At 44.7% G+C, this 19,931-nt stretch overlaps 1 protein-coding gene across 5 annotated transcripts in view; it reads right to left on the bottom strand.

Annotated features, from left to right (window-relative positions):
• cryz (crystallin, zeta (quinone reductase)) overlaps positions 1–19,931 on the bottom strand; it is a 143,577-nt gene that overhangs the window by 3,816 nt on the left and 119,830 nt on the right. For all 5 annotated transcript variants that reach the window (XM_078219033.1, XM_078219030.1, XM_078219032.1 and 2 more), the window contains 3 exons: positions 19,013–19,162; positions 10,010–10,111; positions 6,132–6,227 (listed from right to left, as the gene is read on the bottom strand). In XM_078219033.1, the coding sequence (XP_078075159.1) occupies positions 6,132–6,227; positions 10,010–10,111; positions 19,013–19,162 (348 nt within the window). The remainder of the gene's footprint in view (positions 1–6,131; positions 6,228–10,009; positions 10,112–19,012; positions 19,163–19,931) is intronic.

Genomic DNA, 19,931 nt, shown 5'->3' with positions numbered 1-19,931 from the left:
TCACCAAGGTCCTGTACAGTTGCAGCATAACCCCATGGCTCTTAAACTCCAACCCCCTGTTAATAAAAGCTAACACACTATAGGCCTTCTTCACAGCTCTATCCACTTGAGTGGCAACCTTTAGAGATCTGTGGATATGGACCCCAAGATCTCTCTGTTCCTCCACAGTCTTCGGAACCCTACCTTTGACCCTGTAATCCACATTTAAATTAGTCCTACCAAAATGAATCACCTCACATTTATCAGGGTTAAACTCCATTTACCATTTTTCAGCCCAGCTTTGCATCCTATCTATGTCTCTTTGCAGCCTACAACAGCCCTCCACCTCATCCACTACTCCACCAATCTTGGTGTCATCAGCAAATTTACTGATCCACCCTTCAGCCCCCTCCTCTAAGTCATTAATAAAAATCACAAAGAGCAGAGGACCAAGCACTGATCCCTGTGGCACTCCGCTAGCAACCTGCCTCCAGTCTGAAAATTTTCCATCCACCACCACCCTCTGTCTTCGATCAGACAGCCAGTTACCTATCCAATCGGCCAACTTTCCCTCTATCCCACACCTCCTCACTTTCATCATAAGCCGACCATGGGGGACCTTATCAAACGCCTTACTAAAATCCATGTATATGACATCAACTGCCCTACCTTCATCAACACACTTAGTTACCTCCTCAAAAAATTCTATCAAATTTGTGAGGCCCTTCACGAATCTGTGCTGACTATCCCAGATTAATCCGCATCTTTCTAAATGGTCGTAAATCCCATCCCTAAGAACTTTTCCATCAATTTACCAACCACCGAAGTAAGACTAACCGGTCTATAATTACCAGGGTCATTTCTATTCCCTTTCTTAAACAGAGGAACAACATTTTAAAGAGCATTCTAACAGCATGGTTTGTACTGAGGGAATTGCACTGCCTCTATCTTTGCTTTGGTGTGGTTAGGACTCATGCATAGTCTTTTATTAAAACACATTGCCACTTCCCTCTCCTTATCCCTCACTGTTTCTGCATGCCTCATGGGGGAAGGAATTTGGGAATGAATTTGCAGAAAGATTAGGAGGAGGAGTTGCAGGAGGATTGGGAAAGTGGCCAAGCAGGAGGGTGGGGAGGATCATAGAGTCATAGAGATTTACAGCATGGAAACAGGCCCTTTCGTCCAACTTGTCCATGCCGCCCTTTTTTTTTAAACCCTGAAGCTAATCCCAATTGCCCGCATTTGGCCCATATCCCTCTATACCCATCGTACCCAGGTAACTATCTAAATGCTTTTTAAAAGATAAAATTGTACCTGCCTCTACTACTACCTCTGGCCGCTTGTTCCAGACACTCACCACCCTCTGTGTGAAAAAAATTGCCCCTCTGGACACTTTTGTATCTCTCCCCTCTCACCTTAAACCATGCCCTCTAGTTTTAGACTCCCCTACCTTTGGGAAAAGATATTGACTATCTAGCTGATCTGTGCCCCTCATTATTTGGTGACCAGTGGCGTGCCGCAGGGATTGGTGCTGGGGCCTCAATTGTTTACCATTTACATAGATGATCTGGAGGAGGGGACTGAATGTAGGGTATTCAAGTTTGCTGATGACACGAAGGTGAGTGGGAAAGCGAATTGCGTGGAGAACGCGGAAAGTCTGCAGAGAGATTTGGATAGGCTGAGCGAGTGGGCGAGGATCTGGCAGATGGAATATAACGTTAGCAAATGTGAGGTTATCCACTTTGGAAGAAATAATAGTAAATTGGAATATTATTTAAATGGAGAAAAATTACATCGTGCGACTGTGCAGAGGGACCTGGGGGTCCTTGTGCACGAATCGCAAAAACTCAGTCTGCAGGTGCAGCAGGTGATCAAGAAGGCGAATGGAATGTTGGCCTTTATCGCGAGGGGGATAGAATATAAAAGCAGGGAGGTCTTGCTGCAACTGTACAAGGCACTGGTGAGGCCGCAACTGGAGTACTGTGTGCAGTTTTGGTCCCCTTATTTGCGAAAGGATATATTGGCCTTGGAGGGAGTGCAGAGAAGGTTCACCAGGTTGATACCGGAGATGAGGGGTGTAGCTTATGAGGAGAGATTAAACAGATTGGGTCTGTACTCGTTGGAGTTTAGAAGGATGAGGGGTGATCTTATAGAGACATATAAGATAATGAAGGGGCTGGATAGGGTAGAGGTGGAGAGATTCTTTCCACTTAGAAGGGAAACCAGAACTAGAGGGCACAGCCTCAAAATAAGGGGGGGCCGGTTCATAAGACCATAAGACATAGGAGCGGAAGTAAGGCCATTCGGCCCATCGAGTCCACTCCACCATTCAATCATGGTTGATTTCAACTCCATTTACCCACTCTCTCCCCATAGCCCTTAATTCCTCGAGAAATCAAGAATTTATCAATTTCTGTCTTGAAGACGCTCAACGTCTCGGCCTCCAGAGCCCTCTGTGGCAATGAATTCCACAGACCTACCACTCTCTGGCTGAAGAAATTTCTCCTCATCTCTGTTCTAAAGTGACTCCCTTTTATTCTAAGGCTGTGCCCCCACGTCCTAGTCTCCCCTGCTAATGGAAACAACTTCCCTACGTCCATCCTATCTAAGCCGTTCATTATCTTGTAAGTCTCTATCAGATCTCCCCTCAACCTCCTAAACTCCAATGAATATAATCCCACGATCCTCAGACGTTCATCGTATGTCAGGCGTACCATTCCTGGGATCATCCGTGTGAATCTCTGCTGGACCCGCTCCAGTGCCAGTATGTCCTTCCTGAGGTGTGGGGCCCAAAATTGCTCACAGTATTCCAAATGGGGCCTAACCAGTGCTTTATAAAGCCTCAGAAGTACATCCCTGCTTTTGTAGTTGAGGGGGAACTTCTTCTCTCAGAGGGTAGTGAATCTCTGGAATTCTCTGCCAATTGAAGTGGTGGAGGCTTCCTCGTTGAATATGTTTAAATCACGGGTAGATAGTTTTCTGATCGATAAGGGAATTAGGGGATATGGGGAGCAGGCGGGTAAGTGGAACTGATTCGCTTCAGATCAGCCATGATCTTGTTGAATGGCGGGGCAGGCTCGAAGGGCCAGATGGCCTACTCCTGCTCCTATTTCTTATGTTCTTATGTTCTTATTATTTTATAGAACTCTATAAGATTACCCCTCAGCCTCCTACGCTCCAGAGAAAAAAGTCCCGGTCTATTCAGCCTCTCCTTACAACTCAATCCATCAAGTCCCGGTAGCATCCTAGTAAATCTTTTCTGCACTCTTTCTAGTTTAATAATATCCTTTCTATAATAGGGTGACCAGAATTGCACACAGTATTCTAAGTATGGCCTTACCAATGTCTTGTACAACTTCAACAAGACATCCCAACTCCTGTATTCAATGTTCTGACCGATGAAACCAAGCATGCCGAATGCCTTCTTCGCCACTCTGTCCACCTGTGACTCCACTTTCAAGGAGCTATGAACATGTACCCCTAGATCTCTTTGTTCTGTAACTTTCCCCAACGCCCTACCATTAACTGAGTAAATCCTGCCCTGGTTCAATCTACCAAAATGCATCACCTCGCATTTGTCTAAATTAAATTCCATCTGCCATTCATCAGCCTACTGGCCCAATTGATCAAGATCCCATTGCAATTGGAGATAACTTTCTTCACTGTCCAATCTTGGTGTCATCTGCAAACTTACTAACCATGCCCCCTACATTCTCATCCAAATCATTAATATAAATGACAAATAACAGTGGGCCCAGCACTGATTCCTGAGGCACACCGCTGGTCACAGGCCTCCAGTTTGAAAAACAACTCTCTACAACCACCCTCTGGCTTCTGTCAAGAAGTCAATTTTGTATCCATTTAGCTACCTCATCCTGGATCCCGTGAGATTTAACTTTATATAACAACCTACCATGCGGTACCTTGTCAAAGGCCTTGCTAAAGTCCATGTAGACAACATCAACTGCACTGCCCTCATCTACCTTCTTGGTTACCCCTTCAAAAAACTCAATTAAATTTGTGAGACATGATTTTCCACTCACAAAGCCATGATGCTGACTGTCTCTAATCAGTCCTTGCATCTCTAAATGCCTGTAGATCCTGTCTCTCAAAATACCTTCCAACAATTTACCCACCACAGATGTGAGGCTCACTGGCCTGTAGTTCCCAGGCTTTTCCTTGCAGCCCTTTTTAAACAAAGGCACAACATTTGCCACTCTCCAATCTTCAGGCACCTCACCCGTGACTATCGATGATTCAAATATCTCAGCTAGGTGACCCGCAATTTCCTCCCTAGCTTCCCACAACATCCTGGGATATACTTCATCAGGTCCCGGGGATTTATCTACCTTGATGCGCTTTGAGACCTCCAGCACCTCCTTCTCTGTAATATGTACATTCCTTAAGACATCACTATTTATTTCCCCAAGTTCCCTGACATCCATGCTTTTCTCAACAGTAAATACGGATGAGAAATATTCATTTAGGATCTCACCCATCTCTTGTGGATCTGCACATAGATTACCTTGTTGATCCTTAAAAGGCCCTACTCTCTCCCTTGTTACTCTTTTGCCCTTTATGTATTTGTAGAAGCTCTTTGGATTCTCCTTTGCCTTATCTGCCAAAACAATTTCGTGTCCCCTTTTTGCCCTCCTGATTTCTCTCTTAACTCTACTCCTAGACCCACTATACTCTTCAAGAGATTCACTTGATCCCAGCTGCCTATGCATTTCATGTGCCTCTTTCCTCTTCTTGACCAGGGCCTCAATATCCCGAGTCATTCAGGGTTCCTGACTTCTGCCAGCCTTGCCCTTTACTCTACGAGGAATGTGTTTACCCTGAACCCTGGTTAACACACTTTTGAAAGCATGCCACTTACCAGACGTCCCTTTGCCTTCCCACAGACTCCCCCAATTAACTTTTGAAAGTTCCTGCCTGATACCATCAAAATTGGCCTTGCCCCAATTTAGAATCTTGACTTTTGGGACAGACCTATCATTCTCCATAGCTATCTTAAAACTAATCGAATTATGGTCACTGGTCCCAAAGTGATCCCTCACTAACACTTCTGTCACCTGCCCTTCCTTATTTCCCAAGAGGAGGTCAAGTTTTGCCCCCTCTCTAGTCGGGCCATCCACATACTGAATGAGAAATTCCTCCTGAATACACTCAACAAATTTCTCTCCATCCAACCCTCTAATACTATGGCTGTCCCAGTCAATGTTGGGAAAATTAAAATCTCCGACTATTACCACCCTATTTTTCTTGGAGCTATCTGTAATCTCCTTCCATATTTGCTCCTTAATTTCCCGCTGACTATTTGGGGGCCTATAGTACAACCCTATCAAAGTGATTTCCCCCTTCTTATTTCTCAGTTCTACCCATATAGACTCAGTGGCCGAACCCTCGGATATATCCCCTCTCAGTACGGGAGTGATGCTTTCCCTAATCAAAATGCAACTCCCCCTCCTCTCTTACCTCCTGTGGGGGGAGGTGATGAACTGGAGGATGGGGAGAAGGGTACGCATGAGGATTGGGAGATGGGGTGAGCATGAGGGTTGGGAAAAGGTGGTGCCAATCAAGCAGGCTGCTTTCTCCTGGATGGTGTCAAGCTTCTTGCGTGTTTTGGAGCTGCACCCATGCAGGCAAGTGGGGAGTATTCCATCACACTCCTGACTTGTGCCTTGTAGATGGTGGACAGGCTTTGGGGAGTCAGGAGATGAGTTACTAGCCATAATATTCCTAACCTCTGACCTGCTCTGGTAGCCACTGTGTTTATGTGGCGAGTCCAGTTTCTGGTCAATGGGAGCCCCAAGGATATTGACGGTGGGGGATTCAGTGATGGTAACACCATTGAATGTCAAAGGGCGGTGATTAGAGTGTCTCTTATTGGTGATGGTCATTGCCTGGCATTTGTGTAGCGCAAATGTTTCTTGCCACTTGTCAGCCCAAGCCTGGATATTGTCCAGATCTTGTTGCATTTGCTACATTCTTGTAGCAAATCCTCTCTGCTGTTCTAACGAAGGTGCAAACTGTTTATTTAACACTGCATCGAAAACAATAGAGAAATGAGGTACGAGTGCATTCTGAGTCTACGCAGCTACTCTAACCTTTGATCCTTAAAGCAAGTATTTGAAACATGCTACATTTACCTTAGTTGCAGTGCCCAATGCAACCCCAATGATGCTGGACTCCTTTGCCATGGTATCCCTAGGATTTATCTCAATTGAACCTCTGCAACCCACAATCTGTAGAACAAAAGTAGTTCCAATAGCAATGTCAATCACACATTGTAATAACAACTGTAATAAAAACAGAAAGTGCTGGAAATATTCAGTAGGTCTGGCAGCATCTGTGGAGAGAGAAACAAGAGTCACCGTTTTGAGTCCAAAATTCTTCTTCTTTGCAAGACCCTTCTTTGGTAGAAAAAAGCAGAAAGGCACAGATTTTCTTAAATGGTGAGAGGTTGGGAAGTGTTGAAGGCCAAAAGGACCTGGGTGTCCTTGTTCATGACTCACTAAAAGCTAGTATGCAGGTGCAGCAAGCAATCAGGAATGCAAATGGCATTTTAGCCTTCATCACAAGGGGATTTGAGTACAGGAATAAAGATACTTTGCTGCAATTGTTTAAACCTCAACTGGAGCATTGTGTACAGTTTTGGACTCCTTATGTAAGGAAGGATGTACTTGCCACTGAGGGAGTGCAACAGAGGCTCACCAGATCAATATCCCTGGAATGGCGCGATTGTCTTATGAGGAGAGATTGAGTAAACTGGGTCTGTATTCTCAAGAGTTTTGAAGAATGAGAGGTGATCTCATTGAAACTTACAAAAAGGACGTGACAGGGAAGATAGGAAGGATGGTAAGTCTAGAACCAAGGGACATAGTTTCAGAATAAGGGACAGGCCATTTGGGACTAGGATATGGAGGAATTTCTTCATTCATGAGTGGTGAGCCTTTGGAGTTGTCTACCCCGAGGGTTGTGGAAGCTCAGTCATTGAGCATGTTTATGACATGTGAATAGCGGAAAAAAATGGATAAGGGGTAGATGCTCAGCCACAATCTGTTTGAATGGTGAGTAGTTCAACAGGAAATTTGGCCTTTTGCCGCTGTTTCCTACATTCCAAAATGAAGAGAGGTAGAAATAGGGTGGGTTTTATGCTGTTGAAAAAGGAGGTGGAGGGTCAGAAGGGAAGGTCAGGGAAAGGTTTGAGGGCAGGGCAGATTAAATACCAAAGATATCATGGAACGAAAACAAAGACATTGGTCATGATCCGAGTTATTCCAGGTGGAGGCAAAGCGCAAACAGGAAGGAGTGGACCCAAATCTGAGCTTCCCTCCACCCATCTCATCAAACATGACCTGCCCTCTAGGTAGGCAGGAGTGTTCCCTTCCAGTCGGGGAACACTTCAGCAATCACAGGCATTCAGCCTCTGATCTTCGGGTAAGCGTTCTCCAAGGCGGCCTTCACGACACACGACAACATAGAATCACTGAGCAGAAACTGATAGCCAAGTTCCGCACACATGAGGACGGCCTCAACCGGGCTCTTGAGTTCATGTCACACTATCTGTAACCCCCAAAACTTGCCTGGGCTCGCAAAATTTCACTACCTGTCCTGACTTGGGACAATACACACCTCTCTAACTTGTGCTTGACCCTCTCTCCACTCACATTGTCTGTACTTTTAAGACTTGATTACCTGTAAAGACTCGCATTCCAACCATTACCTTGTAAATTGAGTCTGTGTCTGTATATGCCCTGTTTGTGAACACAAGTCCTCACTCACCTGATGAAGGAGCAGCGCTCCGAAAGCTTGTGCTGCCAAATAAACCTGTTGGACTTTAACATGGTGTTGTGAGACTTCTTACTGAACTTAAATGATGACAGGGGCCCAAAATCTTCAAGATTTGGAATAAGGGGATTTTGCAGTGCCAGGGCAGTAGGGTGGGGGGTGGGGGGGTGGTTATTTCATTTGTGGGACATGGGCGTCGCTGGCTGGCCAGCATGTATTGCCCATCCCTAGTTGCCCTTGAGAAGGTGGTGAGCCGCCTTCTTGAAACGTTGCAGTCCATATTCTGTGGGTTGACCCACAATGCCATTTGGGAAGGAATTCCAGGATTTTGACCCAACGACTGCGAAGGAACGGTGATATATTTCCAAGTCAGGATGATGAGTGGCTTGGAGGGGAACGTGCAGGTGGTGATGTTGCCATATAAGAACATAAGAACATAAGAAATAGGAGCAGGAGTAGGCCATCTAGCCCCTCGAGCCTGCCCCGCCATTCAATAAGATCATGGCTGATCTGACGTGGATCAGTACCACTTACCTGCCTGATCCCCATAACCCTTAATTCCCTTACCGATCAGGAATCCATCCATCCGCGCTTTAAACATATATCTCACATATATCTGCTGCCCTTGTCCTTCTAGATGGACGTAGTTGTGGGTTTGGAAGGTGCTGTCTAAGGATCTTTGGTGAATTGCTGCTGTGCATCTTGTAGATAGTACACACTGCTGCTACTGAGCGTTGGTGGTGGAAGGATTGAATGTTTGTAGATGTGGTGCCAATCAAGCGGGCTGCTTTGTCCTGGATGGTGTCAAACTTCTTGAGTGTTATTGGAGCTGCACCCATCCAGGCAAGTGGGGAGTATTCCATCACACTCCTGACCTCTGCCTTGCAGATGATGGACAGGCTTTGGGGAGTAAGGAGGTGAGTTACTAGCTACAGTATTCCTAGCCTCTGATTTGCTCTTGTAGCCACTATTTTATGTGGCGAGTCCAGTTGAGTTTCTGGTCAATGGTAAACCCAAGGATGTTGACGGTAAGGAATTCAGTGATGGCAACACCACCAAATGTCAAAGGGCGGTGTTTAGAGTGTCTCTTATTGGTGATGGTCATTGCCTGGCATTTGTGTGGCGCAAATGTTACTTGCCACTTGTCAGCTCAAGCCTGGATATTGCTTCAGGTCTGATGGGGATGGGCTGACCTCTGAAGAGCTCCACTGGGGGATTCCCCTTGTGTCTGGGGAGGGTGAGGTTGCTCCACATGCAAACTTCACACAGGGAATCAACCAAGGCCGGAATTGAACCCGGGTCCCTGGCACTGTGAAGCAGCAGTGCTAACCACTGTGCCACGTGCCAGCCACGCAATTGCAGAAACCATGTCCCCAGAACTGAGCAGAGAGTGCGAGAGAATCTGGAGCGATTAACCCTAACCCCCCCCCTCCCCCCACCAATAAGGCTCCCACGAGGGCCCGCCCCTTGGCACAAGCTGGCACTGCTAATGTTGCATGGTGCCAACCAGGCGATCCCAATCCGTGCCAAGGGACAATGCTAAAATTGAATCTAGGTGGTTGAAGCGTGATGTTAGGAAGTACTGACGTATATAAATCTAGAACTCACTCTCACAAAGATCTGAGAGGCTGAGCCTCAGTTGGAGCTTTAAAACTGATGAGTGATTTTTTTTGTTAGTAATTGTTAGTGGCGGCATGGTAGCACAGTGGTTAGCACTGCTGCTTCACAGCTCCAGGGACCTGGGTTCGATTCCCAGCTTGGGTCACTGTCTGTGTGGAGTTTGCACATTCTCCTCGTGTCTGCTTGGGTTTCCTCCGGGTGCTCCGGTTTCCTCCCACAGTCCAAAGATGTGCGGGTTAGGTTGATTGGCCGTGCTAAAATTGCCCCTTAGTGTCCTGAGATGCGGAGGTTCGAGGGATTAGTGGGTAAAATATGTAGGGATATGGGGGTAGGGCCTGGGTGGGATTGTGGTCGGTGCAGACTCGATGGGCCGAATGGCCTCTTTCTGTACTGTAGGGATTCTATGATTCTATGATAATGATATTCAAGATTATGGAACCAATTCGAGTAAATGGAGTTAAGATCAGCTATGACGTAATTGAATGGTAGATTATGTGAAGCCATAAGGGGCTGAATAGTTTACTTCTGTTCACTGTTCAATAAAATGGAGATCAATTATTGGACCAATATAATCATCTTACTGTGCAATTACATCGATCAATGACCTTGTACTTACAATCACTCGTCCACCATTTGAAAGCAGTTGGAGATCATTGCTCAGATTCACATTGGACAACATTTCTATGATCACATTTACTCCTTGACCACCTATATAATCCTTCACAGAAAAAGTGCAGGTTAAGAATTAAGTACACATATATGATCATTCCAATCAAGAACATAGAACATAGAACAGTACAGCACAGAACAGGCCCTTCGGCCCACGATGTTGTGCCGAGCTTTATCTGAAACCAAGATCAAGCTATCCCACTCCCTATCATCCTGGTGTGCTCCATGTGCCTATCCAATAACCGCTTAAATGTTCCTAAAGTGTCTGACTCCACTATCACTGCAGGCAGTCCATTCCACACCCCAACCACTCTCTGCGTAAAGAACCTACCTCTGATATCCTTCCTATATCTCCCACCACGAACCCTATAGTTATGCCCCCTTGTAATAGCTCCATCCACCCGAGGAAATAGTCTTTGATGCAATGAATGAACCAACTAAATTAGAACATTATGTTGGCTTACATGTAGTGTGACTCTCTTTTCCCCACTCTTACTCACAACTGAATTGCTTCGATGAAGTACTTGGTTGACAGAGTAGAACAAAAGGTGTGTTTAAATGATGAAGTCCAACAGTCACAAGAAAGAAGAATCTTGCATTTCTATAGCACCTTTGACAACCTCAGAAAATCCCAAAGCACCTCACAGTGGAACATAGTATTTCTGAAGTATAGTCCCTGTTGTAATGAGGGAAATGTGAGACATTTTTGCACAGCAAAATCCCACAATCCCACAAATGGGAATAAGGTAATGAGCAGAAAGACTGTTTTAGTACTGTTTGCTGCAGGATAAATATTCAACTGGGGGTAACTTCCCTACTCTTGGTGTCAGGGGCTCTTTTACATGTAGCCCAGGGAGCAGACAGACTTAGTTAATCTGAAATTACAAAGGGGCAGAGATTTAAGGTGATTGGTAGAAGGACTTGATGAGACATGATCAAAAATTTTTTCACCCAGAGAATGGTAGGCGCCTGGAATTCGCTACCTAAGTTGGCGGTTGAGGTTGAAACATTCAACTAATTTAAAAGCTACCTGAATCTGCATCTAAAGTGCTGTAACCTGCAAACCTATGGACCACATTTGTCAGTGCAGCACTCCCTCAATACTGCACTAGAATCCCAACCTAGAGTTTGTGCTCAAGTTTGTGGAGTGGGCCTTGAACCCGTGAAACATTATGACCCTGGTTAATAATCAACTTAATGGATTTATGGCAGCACAAATGTTTGTTAAAAAAAGGTAAACAAAGCAATGAAGCAATGACTTTAACTGTGCATTGAAGATTTTTCACTGTGAAAGTTTTTATGGTCATAGTCCATCTTTTTAGTTATTAATGATTGTTTGCATTGCACAAACATAATCCTCCCACTTTGTTGATTGGCTGTCCTGAGTTCATTGCTCTGGGTTTGCAGGTTACAGCACTTTAGATGCAGATTCAGGTAGCTTTTAAATTAGTTGAATGTTTCAACCTCAACCGCCAACTTAGGTAGCGAATTCCAGGCGCCTACCATTCTCTGGGTGAAAAAGTTTTTGATCATGTCTCATCGAGTCCTTCTACCAATCACCTTAAATCTCTGCCCCTTTGTAACTGACCTCTCAGATAGGGGAAACAAGTCTTTCCTGTTTACCCTATCTAGACCCCTCAATTTTGTACACCTCAATTAGGCAACCTCTTAGCCTCCTATCAGGAAGCTTGAGTAAAGTAAAGATTTAAGAATTAGATAAAATAAAGATTAAAGAAGCTTGGATAAAATAAATTTGAAAAATGGGACTGAGGAGGTGTTAGAAGCAGGCACATTGGCAACATTTAAGAGTCATCTAGATAGGTACATGAATAGGGAGGGAATAGAGGGATACGGTCCGAGTAAGGGCAGAAGGTTTTCTTTAGGTTTAGTTACGGCATCAGGATCGGCATAGGCTTGGAGGGCCGAAGAGCCTGTTCCTGTTCTCTTTGTTCTATGTTATAAGATGGCAGCTGTTTGAAGGGGCTTTGATATGCTAATAAGTTTAGAAGCAGAGTGAACAGATATTTACTTAAGCGAAGTGGGGAACAATAGAGTATCGAATTTTAGGTGTTCAAACTGCAGAAAAGATTAATTCAAAATGGAGACATAAGAATTCAGTTCACATTTACACACTAAAAGCCTGGCTTCCAAAATGAGTAATTTAGAAAGAAGGAGATCAAAAGTATCTGGTTAGCTGTGTTCTTTCAGGAGGTGGAGATGCTGGCGTTGGACTGGGGTAAACACAGTAAGAAGTTCAAGACTTGATTAGTTGTAAGGATTCGCATTCCAACCATTATTCTGTATATTGAGTTTGTGTCTTTATATGCCCTGTTTGTGAACAGAATTCCCACTCACCTGAAGAAGGAGCTTAAGGCTCCAAAAGCTTGTGGCTTTTGCTACCAAATAAACCTGTTGGACTTTAACCTGGTGTTGTTAAACTTCTTACTTTTCTTTAAGGAGGACAGGAGAGGAGAGAAACAGCTGGTAAGCAGTTACTATCATCGCCACGTCCAGTTGGAAAGAAAAACTCTTCCAAAAAGCAGAATTCTATGCTAGACACTGCTGATTCAAAACCTCAGAAAAATAAGAAAGGCTTCATAAACCTAATTATAACTTGTGGGTGGTAACTATTTGCTGGGTTTATATGGGATGTTGTTTTGGGACAAGGGACATTTAGTAGAAAATAGAAAGAAACTTAAGCAAGGAGTAAGGAGGGCTAAAAGGGGTCATGAAAAATCATTGGCCAGCAGGATTAAGGAAAATTCCAAGGCTTTTTATACATATATAAAGAGCAAGAGGGTACCAGGGTACCAGGGAGAGCCCACTTAAGGACAGGGGAGGGAATCTATGCATGGAGCCAGAGGAAATGGGCGGGATATTAAATGAGTACTTTGTGTTAGTATTCACCAAAGAGAAGGACTTGGTGGATGATGAATCTGGGAAAAAGTGTGTAGATAGTTTGAGTCATGTTGAGATCAAAAAGGAGATATTGGGATTCTTGAGAAACATTAAGGTAGACAAGTCCCCAGGGCCTGATGGGATATACCCCAAAATACTGAAAGAGGCAAGCGAGGAAATTGCTGGGGCCTTGAGAGAAATCTTTGTATCCTCACTGGCTACGGGGGAGGTCCCAGAGGATTGGAGAATAGCCAATGTTGTTCCTTTGTTTAAGAAGGGTAGCAAGAATAATCCAGGTAATTACAGGCCGGTGAGCCTTACGTCAGTGGTGAGGAAATTATTGGAGAGGATTAGCGAGAGGCAACATGGTTTTGTGAAGGGGAGGTCATGTCTCACTAACTTGATCAAGTTTTTAGAGGAAGTGACGAAGATGACTGATGAGGGTAGGGCAGTGGATGTTTCTACATGGACTTCAGCAAGGCCTTTGACAAGGTCCTTCATGGCAGACTGGTGCAAAAGGTGAAGTCGCATGGGATCAGAGGTGAACTGGCTCGGTCATAGATGATAGAGGGTCGCAGTGGAAGAGTGTGTTTCTGAATGGAGGGCCATGACAAGTGGCGTTCCTCAGGGATCAGTGCTGGGACCTTTGCTGTTCGTAATATATATAAATGATTTGGAAGAAAATGTAACTGGTTTGATTAGTAAGTTTGCGGATGACACAAAGGTAGGTGGATTTGCAGATAGCAATGAGGACCATCAGAGGATACAGCAGGATATAGATCAGTTGGAGGCTTGGGTGGAGAGATGGCAGATGGAGTTTAATCCGGACAAATGTGAGGTAATGCATTTTGGAAGGTCTAATAAAGATAGGAAATATACAGTAAATGGCAGAACCCTTAAGAGTATTGATAGGCAAAGGGATCTGGGTGTACAGATACACAGGTCACTGAAAGTGGCAATGCAGGTGGAGAAGATAGTCAAGAAGGCATACGGTATGCTTGCCTTCATCGGCCTTTTTCCAGTTTAAAAATTGGAAAGTCATGTTGCAGCTTTATAGACCCTTAGTTAGGCCGCACTTGGAATATAGTGTTCAATTCTGGTCGCCACACTACCAGAAGGATGTGGAGGCTTTGGAGAGGGTACAGAAAAGATTTACCAGGATGTTGCCTGGTATGGAGGGCATTAGCTATGAGGAGAGGCTGGAGAAACTTGGTTTGTTCTCACTGGAACGACAGAGGTTGAGGGGCAACCTGATAGAAGTCGACAAGATTATGAGGGGCATGGACAAAGTGAATAGTCAGAAGCTTTTTCCCAGGATGGAAGAGTCAAATACTAGGAGGCATAGGTTTAAGGTGCGAGGGGCAAGGTAAGGAGATGTACGAGGCAAGTTTTTTACACAGAGGGTGGTGGGTGCCTGGAACTCGTTGCCGGGGGAGGTAGTGGAAGCAGGTATGATACTGAGTTTTAAGGGACGCCTGGACAAATACATGAATAGGATGGGAATAGAGGGATATGGTCCCCGGAAGGGTAGGGGGTTTTAGTTCAGTTGGGCAGCAAGGTCGGTGCAGGTTTGGAGGGCTGAAGGGCCTGTTCCAGTGCTGTAATTTTCTTTGTTCTTTATTTGTGTGTGTGTGTGCATGTGAGTGTGTACCTTTGTTTTGTATTGTGGTCTTATCCAGTATTGTGTCTTTACATGTTAATAAACACTCTCTTAGTTGAATAGTTACAAGAAGACTTGACCTTTTCCTCCCTGGTTTCCATATCTTTCCTCACATTACACCAAATTGAAAATTTGGGGAGTGGGGGGGTGCCAGGGGTGTTGAGTGGGTGGGTGATGGGTGTTCCAATGGGGGGGTGTGGTTGTTCCATGGGGGAATGGGGGATGTCCAGGCTATTCTGGACTTAGTGTTATGTAATGAGCCAGACGTGATAAAAGATCTTAAAGTAAGGGAACACTTAGGAAGCAGTGATCATAATATGGTAGAATTCAGTCTGCAATTTGAAAGAAGGAAGGCAGAATCAGATGTGAAGGTTCTACAGTTAAATAAAGGTAATTACAGGCGCATGAGGGAGGAACTGACAAAAATCGACTGGAAGCAGAGCCTAATGGGAAAGACAGTAGAACAGCAATGGCAGGAGTTTCTGGGAGTAATTGAGGACACAGTGCAGAGGTTCATCCCAAACAAAAGAAAGGTTATCAGAGGGGGGATTAGGCAGCCATGGCTGACAAAGGAAGTCAGGGAATGCATCAAGGCAAAAGAGAGAGCCTATAATGTGGCAAAGAGTAGTGGGAAGTCAGAAGATTGGGAAGGCTATAAAAACAAACAGAGGATAACAAAGAGAGAAATAAGGAAGGAGAGGATCAAATATGAAGGTAGGCTAGCCAGTAACATTAGGAATGATAGTAAAAGTTTCTTTAAATACATTAAAAACAAACGGGAGGCAAAAGTAGACATTGGGCCGCTCCAAAATGACGCTGGTAATCTAGTGATGGGAGACAAGGAAATAGCTGAGGAACTTAATAAGTACTTTGCGTCAGTCTTCACAGTAGAAGACATGAGTAATATCCCAACAATTCAGGAAAGTCAGGGGGCAGAGTTGAATATGGTTGCCATCACAAAGGAGAAAGTGCTAGAGAAACTAAAAGGTCTGAAAATTGATAAATCTCCGGGCCCAGATGGGCTACATCCTAGAGTTCTAAAGGAGATAGCTGAAGAAATAGTGGAGGCGTTAGTTATGATCTTTCAAAAGTCACTGGAGTCAGGGAAAGTCCCAGAGGATTGGAAAATCGCTGTTGTAACCCCACTGTTCAAGAAGGGAACAAGAAAAAAGATGGAAAATTATAGGCCAATTAGCCTAACCTCAGTTGTTGGCAAAATTCTAGAATCCATCGTTAAGGATGAGATTTCTAAATTCTTGGAAGTGCAGGGTCGGATTAAGACAAGTCAGCATGGATTTAGTAAGGGGAGGTCGTGCCTGACAAACCTGTTAGAGTTCTTTGAAGAGATAACAAATAGGTTAGACCAAGGAGAGCCAATGGATGTTATCTATCTTGACTTCCAAAAGGCCTTTGACAAGGTGCCTCACGGGAGACTGCTGAGTAAAATAAGGGCCCATGGTATTCGAGGCAAGGTACTAACATGGATTGACGATTGGCTGTCAGACAGAAGGCAGAGAGTTGGGATAAAAGGTTCTTTCTCAGAATGGCAACCGGTGACAAGTGGTGTCCCGCAGGGTTCAGTGTTGGGGCCACAGCTGTTCTCTTTATATATTAACGATCTAGATGACGGGACTGGGAGCATTCTGGCCAAGTTTGCCGATGATACAAAGATAGGTGGAGGGGCAGGTAGTATTGAGGAGGTGGGGAGGCTGCAGAAAGATTTAGACAGTTTAGGAGAGTGGTCCAAGAAGTGGCTGATGAAATTCAACGTGGGCAAGTGCGAGGTTGTACACTTTGGAAAAAAGAATAGAGGCATGGACTATTTTCTAAACGGTGACAAAATTCATAATGCTAAAGTGCAAAGGGACTTGGGAGTCCTAGTCCAGGATTCTCTAAAGGTAAACTTGCAGGTTGAGTCCGTAATTAAGAAAGCAAATGTAATGTTGTCATTTATCTCAAGAGGCTTGGAATACAAAAGCAGGGATGTACTTCTGAGGCTTTATAAAGCACTGGTTAGGCCCCATTTGGAGTACTGTGAGCAATTTTGGGCCCCACACCTCAGGAAGGACATACTGGCACTGGAGCGGGTCCAGCGGAGATTCACACGGATGATCCCAGGAATGGTAGGCCTGACATACGATGAACGTCTGAGGATCGTGGGATTATATTCATTGGAGTTTAGGAGGTTGAGGGGAGATCTGATAGAAACTTACAAGATAATGAACGGCTTAGATAGGATGGACGTAGGGAAGTTGTTTCCATTAACAGGGGAGACTAGGACGCGGGGGCACAGCCTTAGAATAAAAGGGAGTCACTTTAGAACAGAGATGAGGAGAAATTTCTTCAGCCAGAGAGTGGTGGGTCTGTGGAATTCATTGCCACAGAGGGCTGTGGAGGCCGAGACGTTGAGCGTCTTCAAGACAGAAATTGATAAATTCTTGATTTCTCGAGGAATTAAGGGCTATGGGGAGAGAGCGGGTAAATGGAGTTGAAATCAACCATGATTGAATGGTGGAGTGGACTCGATGGGCCGAATGGCCTTACTTCCGCTCCTATGTCTTATGGTCTTATGGTCTTATGTTGGGGGTGGGGGGAGGTTGTTGGCTGCGTTCTGTGGGGTGGGGTGGGTTCTGTAGTGGCGTGTTTCTGTGGGGTTAGAGGAGATTGTTGGGGAGGATGTTCGGTTGGGGTGGAGCTGGGAGCGGGGATGGGTGGCAGATGGGGGAGGTTCTATTTCTAATTTTGTGTATGAGAGTCTACCCCACCAGCATGACGTCATGGGAACTGCCCCTTCATTTTTTATGCCAAATGCATCTGGAGGAAAGAAAAAATTTATAAGTCACAAGTAGGCTTACATTAACACTGCAATGAAGTTACTGTGAAAATCCCCTAGTTGCCACATTCCGGCGCCTGTTCGGGTACACTGAGGGAGAATTTAGCATGGCCAATTCACTTAACCTGCACATTTTTGGACTGTGGGACGAAACCGGAGCACCTGGAGGAAACCCATGCAGACACGGGGAGAACGTGCAAACTCCACACAGACAGTGACCCAAGCCAGGAATCAAACACGGGTCCCTGGCACTGTGAGGCAGCAGTGCTAACCCACTGTGCTACCGTGCTGCCCCAAATAAATCACAGAAAGTCCCGTCTGGGGTTTGAACCCGGGATCTCGCGAATTCTTCTGACGAAAGCCCGAAGCGGGAATCATACCTCTAGACCAAGGAGCCAAGACCAAAAACAATATGGTGGGGAAAGCCACCTATGGGGCTGGCGGCTTCTTTGTTGTTTTTCTCACTAGCTGCTGCACTACCCTATTTTTGAGAAGATTCGACCTTTATTGCCATTCTCATGCCTTTTCCCTATTCCCCTGCACATTATTTATTTTCAGATAATCATCTAATGCCCTCTGGAATGACTCAATTCAACCACACTGCTTCCACCACACTTCCAGGCAGTGCATTCCAGGCACAAACAACTCATATGAAAAAAGCTCTGCTATCCCATTGTCATTCCAACTGGAACCAATTGTCTCCCACAATTTCTTACCCCCAACTAACATCCTGACTTTAAGTTCCCTCCTAACTTGTCTGAAAAAACACAAACAGACTGAACTATTAATATCTCTGTAAACCTCAATGTCCCTTAACAGCTGTCCATCCGAATAACTCTTTAAGGTACATATTGACCCAGAATCAGCCGTGGATCAGTGGGTAGCACGCTTGCTCCCAAGTCAGGAGGTTGTGGATTCAAGCCCCAGTTCAGGAAATTGAATGCAAAGTCATGGCTGGCACTCCAGGCTCAGTCCTGAGGAAGTGCTGCACAGTTAGGAGTGTTAGAGATGTTTTGTATTTTGGATGGTGAATTAAACCAAAGCCACATCATTCCTCTTGGATGGATGTATAAGATTCCACAATATTATTTCCAAAAATAGCAGGGATGCTCTCCCCTGTGTTCTGAAGCCAATATTTATCCCTCAACCAACATCATTAAAACAGATTGCCTACTCATCTATCAAATTGCTGCTTGTGGAAGCTAGCTGTGCAGAAATTGCAGCATTTCTTTTTATTACAACAGCGACTACACTTCAAAAATTACTTCACTGTCAAGCACTTTCAGATGTCTTAAGATCATAACGTTGGTGTATAAGCTCTTTATTTTTACACAGTTGTTGATTACTCGCAACACATTGGCCAAGATAAGAGACGTGAACAACCCTATCTTTCTAATCCTGAATTCCAGGAGACAGAAATAAGACTGAGAGGACAGCCACCAACACTGAGTCTTTATTCAGTCTGCTAACTCATCTAGGTTTGAAACCACAAAGCCTTAGGAAACATAAATATAAGTCAGTGCATGACCAATGGTGATTTTGAAGTGCTGGATCTGTACCTTGATCTTATCAATGTAGCCAGTCTCCCTGTGGTTGAAAGTCTTGTGAGCTCCATTCTTTTGAACCAGACTGAGTCCTTCCTGAGTCCCAGCTGTACCAAGCACCTTCAGGCCATAGGCTCTGGCAATCTGGCAGGCTGCTATCCCAACCTGAAAGTCAGCAGAATAATTACGCACTACCTTTCATGAAGGCAACTTCTCAATTTCATGAGAGCCAGTCCATTCCAGCCAAACACAATACCTCTGCTCTCCAATTGCTGGAAGCAAGCAAGCATAGAAATCCAAATTGCAATTACTGTTTTCCTCCAGACTGCAATTCTGATTTCAAACCAAGATTTATTTTGCATGGAGATTCGAGACAGGAATAGCAGCACCAAGATCATGCTCTGTACTATTAATAATCCAACAAGATTGTAGTAACAATTTAAACAAAGTAGCTCATCACTTTTATCAGAAAAAGTAAAAAAGAACTTTATAGAAACGTGACATCAATATGACACAGCGTGTTTACAAACATGAATATGTGCAATAAAATATACTAGAGCTGATTGGTAGGTCTTTCAAAAAGCTGGCACAAGCAGGATGGGCTGAATGGCCTTTATCTGCACTGTATGATTCTAATATTTATTTTAATATTAAGGATGGGAAACTATAAACACAACAAGATGCTGGAGATAGCGGGATACTTCCACTGGACCACCTTTTTAAAAATGAATTTGTTGTGGCCATCACTGGCAGAGCCACCATTTACTTGCTATCCTGAATTGCCCTTGAAAAGATGGTGGTAGTGTTCTTGAACTACTGCAAATGTAGCTGTTTGGTACAGCTGAGTGGCTTGCTCGGACATTTCAGAGGGCAACCACATTGCTGTGGGCCTGGAGTCATATCTAGGCCAGAGCAGGTAAGGACAGATTTCCTT

The sequence above is a fragment of the Mustelus asterias genome, chromosome 8 (genome assembly GCF_964213995.1).
Source record: "Mustelus asterias chromosome 8, sMusAst1.hap1.1, whole genome shotgun sequence".
Lineage (NCBI taxonomy): Eukaryota > Metazoa > Chordata > Chondrichthyes > Carcharhiniformes > Triakidae > Mustelus > Mustelus asterias.
Note: the sequence above shows the minus strand (reverse complement) of the source record. Positions and strands in the feature narration are given on the sequence as shown.